Source organism: Botrytis deweyae, assembly GCF_014898535.1.
Source record: "Botrytis deweyae strain B1 chromosome Unknown BDEW_002, whole genome shotgun sequence".
Lineage (NCBI taxonomy): Eukaryota > Fungi > Ascomycota > Leotiomycetes > Helotiales > Sclerotiniaceae > Botrytis > Botrytis deweyae.
Genome location: NW_024066209.1, coordinates 1,266,855 through 1,287,281, shown reverse-complemented (window position 1 = coordinate 1,287,281; position 20,427 = coordinate 1,266,855). Strand labels below are relative to the sequence as shown.

The 20,427-nt window shown below is 42.8% G+C and overlaps 5 protein-coding genes across 5 annotated transcripts; 4 read left to right on the top strand and 1 right to left on the bottom strand.

The window, feature by feature from the left end:
- The first annotated feature begins 6,137 nt into the window (after positions 1 to 6,137).
- EAE98_001072 (uncharacterized protein) lies at positions 6,138 to 8,557 on the top strand. The gene is made up of 4 exons (XM_038948689.1): positions 6,138 to 6,591; positions 6,642 to 6,833; positions 6,886 to 6,965; positions 7,015 to 8,557. Exons 1-4 carry the CDS (start codon positions 6,517 to 6,519, stop codon positions 7,901 to 7,903), a joined length of 1,236 nt encoding a protein of 411 aa, XP_038814955.1. The 5' UTR covers positions 6,138 to 6,516; the 3' UTR covers positions 7,904 to 8,557.
- A 669-nt stretch (positions 8,558 to 9,226) lies between these two features.
- Positions 9,227 to 11,708, top strand: EAE98_001071 (uncharacterized protein; the record flags this gene model as incomplete). The annotated part of the gene is made up of 3 exons (XM_038948688.1): positions 9,227 to 9,337; positions 9,394 to 11,211; positions 11,283 to 11,708. The coding sequence occupies 3 exons, from the start codon at positions 9,227 to 9,229 to the stop codon at positions 11,706 to 11,708; spliced, it is 2,355 nt and encodes a 784-aa protein (XP_038814954.1).
- A 1,468-nt stretch (positions 11,709 to 13,176) lies between these two features.
- Positions 13,177 to 14,463, bottom strand: EAE98_001070 (uncharacterized protein; the record flags this gene model as incomplete). Its single annotated transcript, XM_038948687.1, has 1 exon — positions 13,177 to 14,463. The coding sequence occupies one exon, from the start codon at positions 14,461 to 14,463 to the stop codon at positions 13,177 to 13,179; it is 1,287 nt and encodes a 428-aa protein (XP_038814953.1).
- A 1,710-nt stretch (positions 14,464 to 16,173) lies between these two features.
- On the top strand, positions 16,174 to 18,076 carry EAE98_001069 (uncharacterized protein; the record flags this gene model as incomplete). The annotated part of the gene is made up of 2 exons (XM_038948686.1): positions 16,174 to 16,753; positions 16,805 to 18,076. Exons 1-2 carry the CDS (start codon positions 16,592 to 16,594, stop codon positions 18,074 to 18,076), a joined length of 1,434 nt encoding a protein of 477 aa, XP_038814952.1. The 5' UTR covers positions 16,174 to 16,591.
- Positions 18,077 to 18,327: 251 nt separating this feature from the next.
- Positions 18,328 to 20,317, top strand: EAE98_001068 (uncharacterized protein). The gene is made up of 2 exons (XM_038948685.1): positions 18,328 to 18,846; positions 18,896 to 20,317. Exons 1-2 carry the CDS (start codon positions 18,738 to 18,740, stop codon positions 19,780 to 19,782), a joined length of 996 nt encoding a protein of 331 aa, XP_038814951.1. The 5' UTR covers positions 18,328 to 18,737; the 3' UTR covers positions 19,783 to 20,317.
- Positions 20,318 to 20,427: the final 110 nt, after the last annotated feature.

Below are 20,427 nucleotides of genomic sequence, written 5' to 3'. Positions count from 1 at the left end.
TAGCATTCCTCCGATTTTAGTGGCCTATGGACCATTCACGCGGTGATATGACAATTTTGGAGATACTCATGCGAACGTTGAGCTTCCTTTTATCATAAAAGCACTGGGTTCTTGTGCATATGCATAACGGGGATACTTGAAGATGATGCACTCTGTCTCCATGTATGCATGGAATGAAGAAGAATAGCTCAGACTAAACCGAAAATGCTATCAGTTGCATTAGAAATTGGCCGTAAAGCTAACAGAAACAAACTGAAATATTGAGGCTAAAACAAATATCGACTAGGTATCGGTGTAGTGTGCTGTTGAAGATCCCCAAATCTCGTATGACCTTACCGAAGTATTGTTTTGCAAATCCTTAATGTGATTAAGTGCATCGTTGTATTAGTCTGAAAATGGAAATGGAGTTGCAATTTTTCTCCATTGAAAAAACAAAAAAGAGAGCAGATCCGGCAGTGGATTTACCGAATACAGATAACAGCTTAATAATCATTTACGTATTGTGGCGTGATTAACAGTAGCGTATTATGCCTTTCAACATCCGGCGTGCCTGGCGAGTAGTAAATCCCGCGATTCTGAGAAGGTGGCTGTTCTACGAGATACAAACTAAGCCATGCAATGAATTGGTGATAGTTGTATTCTTCCAAGGCATCTAGAGCGTTGATGAAATGAGTCAGGAGGATACTCTTCATTTCCGCGGTATAAACCCATCACGTTACATAGGTACGATAGGATTGTAGCGCGATTTATTGATTTCAGGTGTTGCTACCACAGCTAGTCGTGGATGTAATCGTTGCCTTCTGAGTAGTTGATGATGCTAATGTGAATTTGTGACCGGCGTTTGACCTGTGTTTGAAGATTTCTCCGTATCAATCAGAAAGCCACGTTTGATTTCATGAACACTTGGCCTGTGGTTTTGCAGAGTTGCAGCGACGGTGCGGGCAGTCTTAAAGCTAGAACATTCAGATGACCGTTGCTTATCAACTGCCTAGACAAACATCCAGAGGCTTTCGGCAAAGACGACGTTGTATCGCTCGTTTCGAATCGGAATACCAAGATTTTTCTCAATCGAAAGCGTACATCAGTTTGTAATTCTGGATAAATGATTGAAGTCAGGATAAATTCGTAAGACATTCACCAAGGGGCCACGAGTTTAGAAACATGAAAGGTATGCCCTCTGTCAAGTCTACATTGAATACCGCCGAGGAAACACAAGCCGTCTCCCAGGGAATGAAGCATTTCACGTCGCCTCATGGCGGAGCAGGAAGATTCGTCGCTTTCCGTGAATCTCATCGTCTCAGGTACTATCCAGAAGCATCATCACAACGAGGTTCCTTTTCATGACAATTCCAAGATAGTTGGGGGCGCAGAGACTCAATTTGGAATACAAATTAGTACAGCGATGCCGCATTAGGATACATGCCGATGTGTAAGGTAGTCTGAGGGTTTCGAAAGTCGTTTCATGTATGCCCTGGCAGAATCCCTGTACTTAAACCCCTTATCCATTTTCAGTACCAGAACCGTTCTCGCCGTTGTTTATAGATAGGATACAGCAATGGTATACTGGTGAAAATCTCATTTCAGCCGGCTGATTTAGTAAAGGGAGTAAACCTATGGATTGTGCTTGCCCCGCGTTGGCCTTGGAAAAATTGAATACGCTCATTTACGATACATATACGGAGCATGTATGTATATAATGTATGTTTCAGAATTCTGTACCTGGCATGACTAGGTAGTAGATACCATGAAATCAATTGCTAATCTGCCGGTCAGGTATAGTGAAGTAAGTTATGAGTCGGAATTAGTATCCCTTCGTTTGTACTCTCGAGAAGTATCAATCCCATGGAAGATGCTCAAGTACATCATAGAATTAGCTCTATTAGAGCCATAGACCAAAACATTCAAGAGATGACCTTTGAGATCATCAATAATGAGCAGTTGAGTACCTGGCATGTGATTCATGCTGGTGATTGATATTAAGGTCACAACTAGTGGTTATATTTCCAAAAGGTTTGTTTCATTGTGGATAATGCAATTGTTCCTGCAGCGTCGCAGAGAACTGGGCGAATAGGAGGATTTTCAAAAAATCATCTATATGTATGATGAATTTACCTGGTTTCAGTCAAGAGGTCGACATTGAAGTATAAAATTCAGCAATGGAAGAATTGTCTCCTCAAATACCTAGGTAGACGCTGCAACTTAGAAATTTCACTTTGTCTAGCTATCTTGTGGTAAACGACATTTCATTCGCCTAATTGTATGATTGTATAACTGTATAATATATGTCCACAGACTCTTCTCTTTGAAGCTTGTATTACTACTGGCTGCATCTCAAGAGTTCCAAGCCCTCTATACTTCCTTCCTTCTGTGGTTCCTACAATATCAAGCTTAAACGAATTGTTCATCAAGTACCTAGGTACTCGTATAATTTTTATTTTATTTTCAAAACTAAAACGAAAACCAAACTGTTTTTTCTAAGCTTTTGCTGCTAACTCTACTCGTAGTCCACACTCCGGACACTATTTTTACTACCTCTCACCTTATTCCCTGTAATCGCGAGGGAACAAGGTTTTATGAAGTCGTGTGGACGGCACGCATCCGTGAGACAAGGGAGATTGAACGATGCCGAATGGTTCAAAATGTCCTTCGAAAATCCCAATCAAGAATGAGTTCAACCAGGATATCTGCCACCGTAAATTTTCAAAAACTCAAATCAGTCATGATTTCATTATCAAATGGATTTCTTCTTTCTAGAGCAACACTACAATCTTATCAACGATAAACTTTAGATGCCACTAATTGTAGTGCGTGTGTATATCTAAATTTTCGAGGTTAAAGAATTAGTCAGATCGTTCGAACGTTTCTACTCTTTACATCGTTGCTCGTGGGTTAGGTCATCAATCACGATGCGGATTCGCTTCAAGGAATGAATATCAAAAAGATAATACAGCCAGCTATGCTACTATGCTAGTAAAGTATCTCGTTGAAATTACAAGGGAGCGTCTGGGTTCTAGCTCTTGTTAGCCATCAACAGCATTTGATTCTAGTACCTTTTCGTAGTATTAATTGATATTTCTGTCTGAATTTGGATGTATAACAATCCTATTATATCTCTCTAACGGCCGAAAAGGGAACCCAATTTCATCATTATTATTGGAGATAGATAGCATGACAAAATTGCTCCGAAAAAGCTGGCATCAGAATTGTTCGGAGAGTTAGGAGTTTGTGTCCTTAATCCTGTGACTTCTATCTCCGACGTCTCATGGTTTCGAAGTAACGTGAATGTTAAAGACTCGAGTCAATAGAGTGAAGTTAATCCCCTCTAAGGTCTAAGGTCAATAGGCGTCATTAATCGATAAGTGCTAAATTGCCCGGTCAAACACCGGTCGGTATTCAAGTATTTGCAATCTTTTCAAGAATTCGACATTACAACGAGAGTCATTTCAACATCATCAGTGGAACGACATCTAGCCATGAAATTACCCTGGGGCTTAGCAGGACATATTGAGGCGCACTGGAATATCTCTTACTGGATAGTCTGGGCTGTTGCGAGATCCGGTATGATGGAGAATCATGGTTTCCCCTTGAGAAATTTTGTTTTCACTGTAACGTGATGACTCCACCACACTTTATGCTAGTCAAACCCATGCATGCGGTTGAGGAGCTATCTTGGGCGAAATATCCTTGCATGGGAAAGACTATGGGTGACTACAAGCGACAAGGTCTCCTGCCTCCCCCTTCGGAGCTTCGTCCATAAACAATTTCCAAAAGATGAAGTACACAATACCTATTTTTGTCTATCAGAGAAAGCTGTGGCTAGAACTATCTACTTGGACGAGCTGACAAGCAAGCCTTCAAAATAGTTACTGCTACTTCCAGCTGACATACACAGCAAAATCTTTCTCTCTTATCGACTACACTCATATCGAGATAGATGCAAAACTCAGAAATCCGTTTATAATTCCCAGAGTTTCTATTATATAACCTAAATCTTCTTATTATACTATACGAGCACATCCGAGTTTCGATTGAGTTATGTCATATTTATGGAGTGGTCGATAATGTCTCCTCGGTGGTATATGTATAGAAAGAGGTATATATGAATCGTAAAGCGTAACTAACTGACTACTCAGGTCTCTCCTTTCTCATACCATTCCAGAAAATCTGTCCGACACTAAAACCTTGATATAATACGACCAGATATCCAGTCAGTCAACTAAACTTCCTTTCAGCATATCAGGTATATGATAGGTACATGTATGGTAAACTACTATATATAAATCTCTAACCGTGTATGTATATCCGAAGCGAATAAATAGAAGAATATAAATTCTATAACGCGACAGCTTTGGGGTCTAGTTAATACAGAGTAGTATAAAAGACTAATATGGCTTTATAGAGTACTAGCTACCTGGATACTTGTACTCCTTGGGTACTAGTCAGTCCAGAAGAAAATGCGGCAGAAAGCGAAAAGCGGAAAAGGGACCTGAAAATCCCACTATTTATCCTTGTCGAACAACCAACCTTGTTCTTTTCCCTATATCTCCAACTTCAAAAAGAAGCCTCCTGGTCCCAGCCAGTTCTTCATCAGTCCAATGATATGATGCTGCTCAAGAGCCCCATGTATGGATTCTGATGCAGACTTGCTGCAGACTGCAGGACGGAATGGTTTATTAGTGAACGGCTAATATCTAAATCTTCGCCTCAAAGGAGAATAGTCTGCCTTTAATTCCTTTACAATTTGCTGTATCAGTAAGCCCAAAACAAACACCATGAGTAGAATACGTAGGTACTTTACGGAATGCAATGTTTTGGTTACTTCCACTTTTCTAACTGTTACTCAGAGAGATGGAGATGATTTGTATCGAACGAAGAGGAAAAACGAAAGAAAGGAAGAAGTTTACATACGACAAGCAATAAGAAACGGGAAGCAGAAAAAAGCAACAGGAAAAGAAAAAAAGAAGACAAAACCGTTCATTCTACGATTTATTATCATGTAAGAGAGAAAGCAACAATGATGATTGGACTCCACTTCCATCAACTTATTATTGTTATAACTTAAAATCTTCAATTCCACATTTTTCATCAACTCGTTCGACTACCGATCGGATTATCATTAGACAAAAGAGGGAAGAGGGCCAACTATCATCTCAAGAGTCAAGGATAATTCATTCGGATGTGAAAATCTCACTTGTCTCTTGAGATCGATATTGCATCCACTGCTTTCCTTGCATACCTATTGATCCGTCCATTCATATGTACTGTACCCATATTGCTATCCTTCTTGGATTGCTTCATCGACAATTGGAAATCGAGGGAGGCCCTGACTGCCCTACCTCATTGTTGGTTAATGTTGATTGACTGCCTACCTGGTATACAATATCATCCTCGCATATCCTACTGGGGTCCCTCGTTACCTTGCACTTTCTTCTTCGTGGGGAAAGAGGTATTTACTCACGAGAATTCCATTCATTCACTGTCCACTGTATTGCAGATACCTGCCGTACGAGTCAGAAAAAAAGTCTAATATCTTGAACGCAATCTTGCCTTCGAGCTATAAAGCATCTCATATCTTATCAAGGCGCCATGCTATCTCTAGATTCTCTACCTTAAAAAGCTTTGAACCGGCAAGCATCTTCCCACTACAACAAGCTGGACATCCATATCTTGCATCTTTCTTCTGAATCCACATTCAAGAATCACTCTTACAACCATCATCCTTCTCAACTCCCCCAGAAAACTAAAGTCGTCGATCTCGGCCGCCTTTGAATTCCCGACGATTCTACTTCAAGAATGGTCCTTGTTTCGCAACTTTAACATATCCACACTACTTCAGAGACACTTTGACGTCGAAACAACCAGACCATATTTTCGCCAGTTAGTCAAGTCTACCTGCCGAGAACCCTTATTTTTTCACACCTTGTCCAGCCACTCGCATGACCCGACACAGCACAAGCTAGAGCTAGATCCAGGAACCTCAACTTTAGCCTCCTTACCACGTTCACAGTTTCCCTCTATTGCTCGTGCGCCCCACCATTCCGTGTTTGGGTGGATGATTAACAAGCTCCAGTCCATATCCCGCATCCAAAAAAAGTATGTATATGAACTCCTCCTGCTCACATCGATACTTCATCAAACTCATCCAGTCTTCAATTCTCTGACTTCCTCAGATCTCCTTGAAAGTTTCGTGCTATTCTCGTACACAGTTTACGAGAACCATCGTAGCTCTCCTTTCATAATACTTTCTTGCCAGGGCCTTCTCCAAGTCAGATCGCCAATATCACTCTCGCTCAACGCTATTGCGCTGGACGCTTTGTATCTTACAAGATTCTCCCATTGGGTTTCTAATCGACATCACTTGCATATCAAGCAACCAAACCACAACACTTGCTTTTCTTTTATATCAAATTCTCAGTCCACTACTCGATCAGATTTCACAACATCGGACCACAACTGAACAGCTCTCTCTTGAGACTTAATACTTCAACTTCGATAGATAGAATCTAGGAATACATAATGGACGTCATGGAGCTAGTCGAGAACGAGCAAAACGCACGCCCCTTTCAATGCGATTGGAAAACATGCACCAAGGTACGAACTACCAATGCAATGAATACAACGTCAGCTGACAGTAAACGTAGAGCTTCAACAGAAAATCTGACCTTCAACGTCACTATCGCATACATACAAATGAGAGACCCTACTCATGCGTAACTCCAGGATGCGGGAAAAGCTTCATTCAAAGAAGTGCCTTGACCGTACACATCCGTACACATACTGGTGAAAAGCCTCATCAATGTCAACACATTGGCTGTGGCAAACGATTTTCTGATGTAAGAAATACAAAGAAAAGTCGACGAGACTATTGCTAATGTTATCACATAGTCATCTAGTCTTGCCCGTCATAGACGTATTCACACAGGCAAGAGACCTTACAAATGCGCACACGATGGCTGCTTGAAGAGGTTTGTGCAACAGAGAAATTGTAGTTTGATCAGCACTAACATGCAATAGCTTTTGTAGAAAGACTACTATGGTCAAGCATCAGAGACGTTCGCATCAGCGTGGCATCCATTCATCAGAGCTTGATGACGGCGAGACATCTGATTCTGACAGCGGGGAATCGCCAACCACTCCTCAACATCACTCTAGTCAAATTCAGTGGCCTCAACACCTAACAGTCCCAGGTGTTCCACATGCACATCAGATGCATAGAGCACACTCATTTGCGGATTTTGGACAACATCAACAGATTGATGGCTACCCCATGCCACAAGCCTATGCCCACAGACACAGCCTGTCGGGAGGTCCTCAGGCATACGGTCCTATTCCAGATCAGCACCATCACGTTATGCAAAGACAGCCTAGTCTCCAGCACGCTTCTTATTATGTTCCTGAGCAGAACAACCCAGGAGTCGCAACTTTGAACACCAACCCTGCTCCAATTCAAACGTACCACATTCCTCGACATTCCATGGAGAGACACCCTCAGGAGATACTACAAAGCAGCCCCGGTAGTTACTCTTCTCACTCCCGCGCCAGCCCAGTCTCCCAAGAACCTTACTATACACACACTCAGCACTCGGTTCACGTTCCTACATACGCTATTCACGGCCAGTCGCCAACTGAACCACAGCCAATGATTCATTACCAGCAGCACGTGCCAACACCTCAATCGATTCCATCACCAGTCCCACAAGTGCAGCATCAATTGCAACACCAATATCCACAACCTCCCGAGCATGGCCAGTGGTATGAGAGCACTCCTTACCAGCAACCTGAAGTGATCAGCCATGTGTCAATGTATCCTCAGGTTACTGTCTTCAGCGATCCATGGCACAAGCTCGAAACATTTGATGATCCATCATTACAAATGCCCAGTGCTCGCATTGAGAATTTGTAACAACACTGAACAGTCAAACAACACGCTCGTTTCGAAACTCTCTTTAGCGATTGTATCATTAATAAGACGTCGTATACCCAAGGACTGAGGCACACAGGACTGCAGTTTGTTCCGTTTCATCAACAAAAAAGTTTTCACTTCTCCGAGTCTATCCGCGATATACCTAGTACATTAACGACATTCACGAATGCATCTCATCCGTCAGCCAGACATTCCAGCTCTCACTTTCGGAATAATCAGCTTGTCGCAGCATTTTCACATACTTTTTCTTTGTTTCATTACTTTTCTTGTTTCATAGTAGTTTCCGTCCGGTTTTGCGTACAGATAAAGCCGGATCTAATATTGGCCGGGAGGGGAGGAATATGGAGAGAGGGTACATAATGAGGAGGTGATATTATGGCGCCACGAGTTCAACGAGGTTATTTCCTTTATGTTATATACTCGCGCATCTGGAAGCGTACCGTGCTCTTTGTGCATAGAGGCTGGTGATCAAGGCCGGTTTTGCCGTCTGTATCAATACTTATTTAAATGTTTATTGGTTTTGGACATGGGAATCAGAATTGGATATGGTATTCAATTTGGAATGGGAAGCCTTGTGTGTATTTATAGTAGTAGTAAATAGCTAAATGAATAGTATAATATCACCTATATCTGGACTTCATTGACCCTGCTTGCTTTTCTCTCGCTTGTGATTAAAGACGAAGTTTGAATCGGGTGTATTTACGACAAGAAACTCAACTGGCAAAAATTCGATCCGGGCGAGGAGTCTTTCAGGACTTTATTAGGCTTATGTAGGTGAAAGGTCGGCAGGCTGTATGAGTCCTTGACTTCCTGCACACTCACTTTCCTTGAACATTGGCCCTGATACATTTCCTGAAGCGATGTCTCAACAGTAAACGATGGGTATCCGTAACATATATTCTAGATTCCCCCTTATTAGTAGATTGTTACATACCAGTAGGTAGTAGTTTGAAGGCGCTATTCTGACAAACACGTGGTAGTAGTCGAACAAGATCTAGATTGGTGGGTTGCATTTAGCGCTAATCCAAAACAGGCTTAGGAAATTAATAAGCGGCGGTCTCAGCCTTCTTCCATGATGCACTACGAGAAGTGATTTACAAGTTTGCCTTCGGTGTTCCAGTTTGGCATCAACAATCAAGACGTCCTCGAGATCGAGGCTCAACAAAACTTCATTTCTTAGACTCTGCCGACGAAATATTGATACAGTCAACCAATTTTGCAAGGAGAAATACTTAAGAGAATTCACTTGGTGGTGGTTGACAGGAGGTGTTTATAATCTAATTCTATTTGGTTCTGCCAGTCATGGCAACACCAACTCATGGGTTTTCCACGATGGCTACATCTTTGAGGCTTCTAGTTCGGAAGGCACCGGAAAACCAATTTGCGAAGATGATCCTTCCATCGGTGCGAATGGTTCGTAGAAACAAACATCTTATCTCTTTTAAATGGCCTAACTAATGCTGTCGCAGCTTTCGACTACATCGATTCCTGTGCCACCTTTCAGCGCACGAATGGACTCAATGTCCCCAGGCCTTCGACATGCATTTATCTCGGTTCCAAAACGTATCTCTACTGCGAATCCATTGACTCCATCTTCATCTATTCTGGCCATGACTCGTTGCCGTCAAATATCCACGTCTTCATCTCTGCGACCACGGCAGTCGATGCCATTTACCAAACCCATCGAATCTCAGCGAAGATCTCTCTTCGGTGGTAGCACATCACACAATTTACTCTCTCACTTGGAAGAAACTGCAAACAAGAATCCTACTAGTGCCACGGCTCAGAATGCTCTCTACCAAGCGCTATTGAAGGCAAATATGCCAGCCATCATTGCCGACAGGTATCAAACTGGTCATTTCGCATCAAATTCTGCTTGTGAAGGTGCATATCATAGAGCTCTAGGTATGTTGGGACAGATGAACGGCGGCATGGCAAATCCTTCCGGACAAACAGGAAATATCGGCAACGCGCAATTGCAGGCTCTTGGTCAAGCAGTCGCTGCTACTTCTCGAGGAGGTAATATTGCTATATCTCGCGGTCAAGCATCTGGTTCTGGCGACAAAAACTCCCCTATGCATGTTGTTGTTGATGAAACCATGGGAAACACTATTTTCAAATGGGTCAAATTCGCTCTTTACTTTGCACTTTTCACGTATATCAGTCTGGTCGTTGTTGCTATGATGATTGAAGGCTTCAATTCGATCGTCGCCAGAAGACCGGGAGGGGCGAAAGCCGATAACGAGGCCAAGGCTGAACACCAAAATGTCAGATTCACGGATGTTCATGGTTGTGACGAAGCAAAGGACGAACTTCAAGAACTCGTAGATTTCTTGAAGAATCCGGAGAAGTTCTCGACGCTCGGTGGAAAACTTCCAAAGGGTGTCTTGCTCGTTGGCCCTCCTGGAACTGGTAAAACTTTATTGGCCCGTGCGGTTGCTGGCGAGGCCGGCGTTCCATTTTTCTTTATGTCTGGTAGTGAATTCGATGAAATATATGTTGGAGTTGGTGCAAAGCGAGTTCGAGAACTTTTCACTGCTGCGAAAGGCAAATCACCAGCCATCATATTCATCGATGAACTGGATGCTATAGGAGGCAAACGAAATGCTCGGGATGCCGCATATTCCAAGCAAACCCTCAATCAGCTACTTACTGAACTAGATGGGTTTGCACAAAACAATGGCGTAATAATTTTGGCTGCTACTAATTTCCCAGAATTGCTAGATAAGGCTCTTACACGACCGGGCAGATTTGATCGAAATGTCGTCGTTGGACTACCAGATGTGCGTGGTCGATTGGCGATCTTGAAGCATCACATGCAAAAGATCATTGCTTCTCCTGATGTCAACATTGAAACACTTGCTTCTGGTACGCCAGGATTTTCTGGCGCGGAACTTGAGAATGTCATCAACCAAGCTGCTGTGCATGCCAGTAGAGCGAAAGCAAAAGCGGTATCTATGTTGGATTTCGAATGGGCAAAGGACAAAATAATGATGGGCGCGGAAAAAAGGAGCATGGTCATTTCCCAGAAGGAAAAGGAGATGACAGCCTATCATGAAGCAGGGCATGCCCTCGTTCTCATGTTCACCCCAGGAACAGATCCCTTGCACAAGGTTACGATTATGCCCCGAGGCAGTGCTCTTGGTATAACTTTCCATTTGCCAGCAATGGATAAGTACTCAATGACGTTGGATGAGTATGAGAGCAGGCTTGACGTCTGTATGGGAGGTAAAGTGGCAGAAGAAATCAAATATGGCCCCACAAAGGTCACTAGTGGAGTTTCTAGCGTAGGTCTTCTCAACTTGTTACTAGTATTAAAGGTTCTTAGTAAGCGGAAGAATACTAATTTTGTGAACAGGATCTCCAAACTGCCACAAGCCTTGCATATAACATGGTCACTAGATTTGGAATGTCACCTGAGCTTGGTAATGTAGACTTGATGACAAACTACGAGCATCTCTCCGCTGGAACCAAGCTGCTTGTCGAGTCTGAAGTTAGACGCGTCATTGAGGAGGCTCGTCTTCGTGCTGTTAAACTCATCGAATCCAAGCGTAAGGAACTGGATCTCTTGGCAAAGGCTTTAGTGGACTACGAGACGTTAGATAGAGAAGAAGCCTTCAAAGTTGTCAAGGGAGAGAAATTGGTGGGCAGGACAATTTCCCCTTCGGGAAGCATAAAAGTACCTGAAAGTATGGGCACTTCACTTGCACCAATTCCTGGAAGCCAAAGTCCCGAGGATAAAGGACCGAAGGGTCCACCAGGTGGTGGTGCTCTTGCACAGTAAAGGAATGATTCACTCAACTCATCGGGACGGCGTTTCGGTGGTGGTGGATACACATATATATGTGTTGTAACGATTATTTGCACGATTAAGCATGGGAGGTGGTCTCATGGTCCGGAGGATCACAGCATTATTGCCTTGTTATTGGTAGAGGGAATGGGAATCATGTCTCTGCCTTACGATAGTGATCATTAGCGCTAGAAATTTCACCTTTTTTTATATTTTGAGATGACTTGTGTAACTATGTGGGCTTGGTAGCTCAACGGGTGAATGGATGCTCCGAACATTAATTCTGAAGTACGTTCTTAGTCTGTAGTTTAGCATCCCCACGCATCTCCAGACTACAATGCACACAAACAGAATACAGTAGCACAGCAGCTAATTTGCAATTGTGCCATTCGCGGATCATTCGGCCTATAATTGTCGCTCAACATTAGTCTACATAGGTAGTTATTCATGATATATGCATACAAATGTCCTTATTATAGACGACCTTTCTCGCCAAACTTCTTATTACACTTTTCTTAGTCGTGGTGTTAGTACGTTTAACACGTAGATCAAAAATTGAAGGCTAGCTACCTAGCTTAGGTTAAATTAGATTAGATTGGATTGATTGACTCCACGAAAGCACCGATGAACACTAGATATGTTTCTGCGTGGTTATAGTACCTAAGCTGCCATAATGTTATAAGTTTTACTTTTTATATTTGTATCTGTTCAGACCTTGATGTGATTTACGAAGTATCTAGCTTTTTCCTCCCAGTATGCTTGCTCTCTTTCTCTATTAAACGGATAATTGGCATCATCAGACTATATTACCGTCGCCGATCATGAATTGCTTTCCTGGAGGAACAACTAAGCACTGCAGTTCAGCATACACGCATTGTTGCACCGAGTAAGTTGATGTGAATTCTGTACTAAAGGAATAAAAATATATGAATCCCCTGCCCCCAACCCAATCCTGGAAACCTCACCAAATCCCTCCGTTCTTCAGCTATTCTGAAATTCCAATTTTTCACACGAGATACTAGCAAAACTTTGCAGGTTCTCGTTTACTAAGAAACTTTGCGTGAAAATGAGCAAATGCATATGAGTTCGAGAAATAAACGATAGCTCATATTGCCAAACAAAAACTATCCGCCGGGAAGATTAATGCTGTGAATGTGGAAATATGAAATCAGGCGAGCTGCAAATGATAGATTATTGATAGTGGATCGACAATCTCTCCACGAAAGAGTTGCTGAATTTTTGGTAGATGATCCAAAGACTTTCCTGCATGTATTTGATATCATATGATAAGACATAGATGAGAATAAGTAATGAAAGCGGGAAGAAGATAGCGCCGACTCGCACTGAGAATGTTGAAAAAAAAATATCTACCTTCCTTCGAAAAATACTGGGCACTGCCGTCATGCAACCTCTAGCAAGGAAGATCCCTCCAAGGACGTAGGGTGAGCGATTGGGATGTTGTTCATAAAGGAGAACCTTCAGAGCCAAATCGAGGTTGGGATCGCCCGTCACTTACTGCCCCTTCAAATAGCCGACGCTGATTGTTGACTAATCTTTCGTCTGAATTCATCACCCTGCACCATCCCATCTCAATAGCTTTCTCCTCATCATGAAAGATCCGCTCAAATTTATCTTTTAATTCAGCCAGTTCTTTTCTCACTCTGGTTTGCGAAGAAAGTCTTGATAGCTGGTATACCTTATCTTCCTTGAACCAGCCCTCCTGATCATTCGTTGTCGCGAGATGAATATCTACCTCTAGAACAAGTCTCCTCCCATCACTCTTCTTAACAACAATCCTTAATTTCTGGCAGCTCAACTTCATAATAGCATTCATTACCTCTCCATCTTCCCAAAGAAAATCCGCAAAAGTTATAGGAGCATGTTCAAATCCCAAAGCTGTCGAAGTGAAGCCTACCTGCTGCGGTGTCAACACGATGGTGAAAGTTTTCAGTACTGACTTCGCTACTACCAAAGTTTCAATGCTTTCTGCTGCCTTGTAATACCAGTCCATATTCCAATTATCTTTTGGACATTCGAGAACCACATTTTTTAACAAATTTAAATAGCTGGTTGTAATCCTTGGGATGCTCCAGGCAGGCAGTCGTGAAATGTTCTCTCGGAGCAGCGCATGGAAGGTATTGTTTTTATAAAGGAATGAGAGAGCCTCTGCACTGATCTGTTTGCATATGAACAATATCTTCTTGACAACAAAACCGGGGCAGCGTTCGACAGCTTCCCAATCATAATTGACGAGGATCGAGTTTGGGGAACGAAGAAAATACCCATAGATTCGCTCACGGACTTCCAAAGGATAGCGCAGGAATGGAGAGCGACTTGGACTATTCATTTCCACTGGTTCAGGTGTAGCTTCACGACTGCACAGTTCTGGGTAGCGGTTGAAAAAACCTGCACTGCGTGCTGCATGATTACGGCCGAGTCCTGGTCGTTGTTTGGACGTGGCGAATTTACGCTTGCGCTTGGGGGCTATAATCATTGCCGAGGAGGGGATGCCCCAAGTATTATGCGAATGAGAATTAGCATCGAAACTGGGTGTAAACTGGCTCAGATCATCATTCTCATCGTCAATTTGGAGTGATGCCATGGTTATTCGGGCACAGCGACGTTTGCGCGATGCCTTGGAAGTCATACTACCGATAATTTTACCATTTTCATCACGGTCTTTGGGAGCTGGCCTTTTGCGTGAATTTGAGACCTTTGCCTTAGGTCCCTCACCTGAAGGTTTTGGCATATTTGACAGTGTAATTCTGATAGTCGCTCGGTTCGTTAAGTTGCCCGATTGTACCAGAAGTATAGAATCTAATTAGATAAAAATTCAAAGAAGACACTGGGGGTGCCTTTCTGAGTGAATGATTGCGATGACCAACGTGAAAAAAGTCATAGGATTGAACTTTGAGAAGTGAATCGCTATCACAATCCGAGTGCCAGTAAGAGGGTCTCAAAAACAGATAGGTCGAAACGATTGCCTGAAACCGCCGACAATATCAAAATGAGTAAAGCAATAGCAATGATAACCAGAGACTGGATTTGTTAAAAGCTGAAGTAGAATCTATCTACCAGGCCTGGAAAGGATGAAAGGAGGATGATTCTGCCGACCTCAGGAAATGTAAAGAATTTGTAGAAGATGAACTCGAGACGCATGAAGCAACGGTGAAAGCGAAGTTGGGCCAGCCCATGGAGTATATTTATTTCAAAGTAGGCCAAGGAAGAAAATGGAAAAGATGGTTGTAAACATTCTTGATAATTCTGTAAATGATTGGACTGAAAAAGAGAGAACCATGGCTTAATAGCGGAATAGGTAGGTATGATTGGTTATGGATGGTGGTTACTTGATATTGTATGGGGAAGGCGCGATGAAACCACTGCATCGTCTAATAATCAATGAACTGGCATGGTCTTACCATTCAAGTGAGGACTACGAAGTAATCGAGACATATAAGAATCACAGTATCCCCGATTTCATGTCCCAAACTCATTCCAGATGTAGATTCCTGTATACAAACACACTTTCAATGAGCGAGAAGCATAAAGGGGGAAATTCAGATTGTATTGACCGATATAGAGACGAGATAGCATAGTGAGTGTGCTAGAGAGCTATGCAACGATCATCTTGATCTCATGTAGCAATCAATTCAAGTGTACACTATAACAACTGTATGCGAGGAATAATGAAATATTGACCAATTCGTAGGAAAACAAACGAACATATATACAAATGTAGATGTTAATGTCTAACGAGGTCTCTAGATGAAAACATAGATAACGCTCCGCTTGGCCACTGCCGTGGAGGCTTCTTCGCTTCGCTCTGGAATATTAGCTGAGCAATACGATCCGTTACTAGATGTTTGAAGCGGGTTCTTGAGAATAGATTGTAATATAGGAGGGATAGTTGCATATTCTGCGTACAACAGGTAGATAACCAGGATAGATACCTAGACAGATAGATATTGATGAGTAATTGGTCTAATATTATGGGTCAAAGGTACAAATGACTTAAATTAATGTGCACAGCCACCAATTCCAGCTTGTCAGGGGAAACCTTATCATCTTACCTCATATAATGGTCGAAGATTGGATTATATGGAATCCTATTGGTGGACAACGTTTTAGTACTGGTAATCTGTCGATAGTACCGTGGACCGTGGACCGTGGACCGTTTCTCAATACTTGGATTCCCTCGATTTCGTAATGACACGAGCGACCCTTAAGGGTTTCTCTCTTTTCTAGAATAATAGATTTCCTCCATGGCTCCTCCTGGGTAGAGGAACCTTGGCGAGCTTGGTCTTAGATTTCAATCTAGAAGTAGGTCGCGTTCAATAATGGACCTTTCGCTGACTGGTCCATCTTCTTCTCCTTCGTACCTTGCTGTATTATATTATGTAAGTCTTACCATTGATTTGTCGCTTGGTTCCCTTTTATTATTGTTGTACAAGTGAATCATTGTCGCGCCGCATTGCATCTGTATCTGCCTCTTGATCTTGAATCAATTCAAATAAAACATCACTACATATTCAACACATATTTCCTGCTGGACCTGCTTGTGTGTATGTGGGACCTGATTCTAATGCAATGAATGGCAGGCTCAACTACGGAGTACAATGACAGGCACAACTACGGAATTCAAAGATAGGCATAACTATAAGGAGGTTCTCCGGTGAACCCTTCGGTCACCGTCGGTCACCGTCAAAACAAAGCAACATTCGCGATCAAGCTCGAGTACAACTGCAAAATCACTTTTTATAATTACACCCTCGAGTTTTGAAAGCACTCAAAGTCCCTAGACCTCACCCACTCTTCATATTTCTGTGCGCGACAGCACCTACACCGAGAACGATCGAGTTGCTATAATCAGCGGGAATATGGAGAAAGCGACTATCAATGGCTCGAGCAATGGTTCGAGTACTGGTGAAAGGAAGACTCCTTTGACTAGGAAAGAGTCTTCTCCTATGATGCCACCGTTTATGGTATCAGCTCCAGGAAAGGTTATTGTGTTTGGAGAGCACGCCGTCGTGCATGGAAAGGTGGGTGCCATTGCTCTAGATATGCTATTTGAAAACTAACAGTAGAGATAGCCTGCGATTGCTGCCGCGATTTCACTTCGATCATATCTTCTCGTTACAGCCCTTTCAAAATCGAAGCGCACAATCTCCCTTCGTTTTCCCGACATTAATCTCTCACATACATGGAATATCGATGACCTGCCGTGGAGCACCTTCTCGCATCCGTCGAAGAAGAAGCACTATTATGATCAGGTCACATCTTTAGATCCAGAATTGGTCGCAGCCATGAAACCACATCTTGAGAACATTTCTCCCGAGGAATCACCCGCCATACGAAAGATACACCAGAGCTCTGCCTCGTCCTTTTTATACATATTTTTATCACTCGGCTCACAATCATTCCCGGGCTGTTTATATACACTTCGCTCAACAATTCCAATTGGTGCAGGTCTTGGTAGTAGTGCCTCGATATCTGTCTGTCTTTCGTCCGCACTTTTGTTGCAGATTCGCACATTATCTGGACCACATCCGGATCAACCATCCAATGAGGCAAGCTTACAACTTGAGAGAATCAACCGTTGGGCATTTGTGGGAGAAATGTGCATACATGGAAATCCCTCTGGGGTCGATAACACAGTTTCAACGCAAGGAAAGGCTGTGATTTATCAAAGATCTCCCGATGGACCTACTGTGAAGTCATTGAGGAATTTCCCAGAACTCCCTCTACTGCTTGTAGACACACAGCAGGCAAAATCTACAGCTCATGAGGTTGCTAAAGTGGGTTTGTTGAAGCAGAAGCACCCAGCTATTGTAGATTCGATATTCAATGCTATTGACATGGTTGGTCAATCAGCCGCGGCCATGATTTCAGATCCAGAGTACGATAGCAAGGATCTTGAGTGCGTTGAGAGCCTGGGAAAATTGATGACAGTCAACCATGGACTTCTAGTTTCTTTGGGAGTATCTCACCCTCGTCTGGAACGCATCCGGGAACTTGTCGATCATGAAGGAATTGGCTGGACTAAGCTTACCGGTGCTGGAGGGGGAGGGTGCTCTATTACACTACTGAAGCCGGATACTACACATGAGAGAATGGCACGCTTGGAGGAAACATTGGAGACTGAAGGTTACAAAAAATTCGAGACTACACTAGGTTGTGATGGAGTGGGTGTTTTATGGCCCGCAGTGATCAAGAATGGAGAAGATGATGATTTTGGGGGAGATGAAATCGACCAAGAAAAATTTCTCAACGCTGATGGGATAGAAGGAGTTGAAGAATTGGTTGGAGTTCATGGACAAAGTGGTGACAGGGAAGCATGGAAGTTTTGGAGGGTTGAAGAGTAGAATGCCGGAGACAGCACAATTACTTCTTTTCTCTATAAATTATGTTAACATGTTATTCTATAAGGACAATAATGAAATGAAAATGTATATACAACAAAAAAAAAGAATCAAAACATTGTTCCTCACATTGTTAAACATTTCTTTCTTCAGCCTCACAGCTTTCCCACACAAGGCTGACGCTAGCCGAGCTCGTCCTTTTGAAGCCTTTCAGATGAGCAATTGAGTCTTCGTTTTCGACCTTGTAACAAAGAGCACATTGTGAGATCAAGACTTCCTTGACCCAAATCTAGCCTCTAGCATTTCAAGCTCTCATTCTCCGGGTCTGCACAGGTTTTTAAATCACATTGACCTTTTCAAGCGTCTCTTAATTTGACCTCCCAGTCCACGCCTTTCACCGTGACCCTCACGAAAGCAGAGCTCGCGAAGACTCATAGGATACTCATATACTGATATACGGAGATACTCGAATTTAATTTGGTCAATAGCTTTGCAAATCTAAGCATTGCGAAGTTTGCGCAAGCGGATTCTCAAAGTAGGAAGCACATTAGCACAAGTGCTTGCGGAAGAGAGATATTTCATTCGGAGAGCCGTAAGACCACGACAGAATAACGACATAGGACCGAGGGTATTGGCAATATATCTGCAATACTAAAGCGGCAGAATGGGAATATACGAGAAAGATCCTATCTGGGATGATGTGGTACCAATAGCACAAGATGATGGTGAAGGCGCTTTAGCACAAATTGCATACACGGATGAATACGCAGAGGGTAAGATTGCTACCCTTCATTCTCTCTACAAGACTCATGATATGTTTAGCAATGGGATACCTGCGGGCTGTAATGGCAAGCAAAGAATACTCACCTCGCGTTCTCGAACTCACCGAACACATCATTACCCTTAACGCAGCTCATTATACAGTCTGGCTTTACCGTGCTACAACCCTCTTTGCACTATCTTCCTCCGTAGCCGACGAACTCGCATTTGTAAACCAAATTGCGCTGGAAAATCAGAAAAATTATCAGATTTGGCACCATCGACAACTTCTCATCGATCACCTCTACCCCTCAATTTCATCCTCTCCTTCGTCGCTCAATGTGCTTGCGGATTCGGAACGAGATTTTCTGACACAGATGTTCGACGAAGATGCCAAAAATTATCATGTTTGGAGTTATAGACAATATTTGGTTTTGAAATTGGATATGTTTAACGAGGCGGAACTAAAGAGTGTAGAGGATCTGATAAGGAGAGATGTACGAAATAATAGTGCTTGGTCATATCGATTTTTCCTAGTTTTCTCGGACCCAAAATATTCGACCAAGGGATTGAAAGCAAATGAATTTGATGGCAAGATTCCAAAGGAGATAGTGGATAGAGAAATCGAATATGCGAAATCGGCGACATATGAAGCACCGCAGAATCAGAGTTCTTGGAATTATTTGAGGGGGGTTTTGAGGAAGGGGGGTGTGAAGAGTGAAAGTTTGGAGGAGTTTGCGGGGGACTTTGTTAAGCTTGGAGATGCAGATGGAAAAGGGGAAGATATAAGGAGTAGTCATGCATTGGACTTTCTGGCGGATGTCTGGGCAGAGAAGGGAGAATGGGAGAAGGCCGACAAAGCGCTCGAATTACTTGGTGATAAGTATGATAAGATTCGAAAGAATTATTGGGATTGGAGGAAGGGTTCATTCAAGGAGATGAAGGGATAGAGTGATGAGCATGGAACGACATAAATGATTGGTTATGGAATGGCGTTGAGGTGAAGAGCATGAGCGTATGTTTACTTCGTTTTCCCTTGCGTTGTTGCTTGGACGAGCATATACCAAGTTGCTCCCTTCTGTTGAATGAAGCTCGCATGAATATACAATTGTCTCGTGGTGAACACATCAACTTCTGATGATCATTTCGATATTCCATCACACGACGTGAGCGATTCATTCACCGTACCACATGCCAATAGTGACATTTTTGGGGCCCTTCCAAACAAAATCATCGTGTTCCTTTCCACTTTCCTGACTCGTCCCTAACATCACCACAGGCGACAAGAAGATAAACTCAAATTTCCAAACCCATGGATAGTCGGTTCCACTGTCTAGAAAATCTCACTCCCAATCACCCAAACAAGTCAAAATCCCTCGCTCGTCACATACATCATCAATATAAAATATTCGATCGCCAAACCAAAAGGACAATAGCTCGACAATAGCTCACCCCGCATTTGCGACACCTGCGCTATGCATAAAGCCATTACCCTATAAGTATCTCCACATTACCCTATTACTTTAAATCGCATGCCGTCCCGAGCTTCCCTTATCATTCCAATTACCCTATAACTTCGTGCGCGTATCATGATT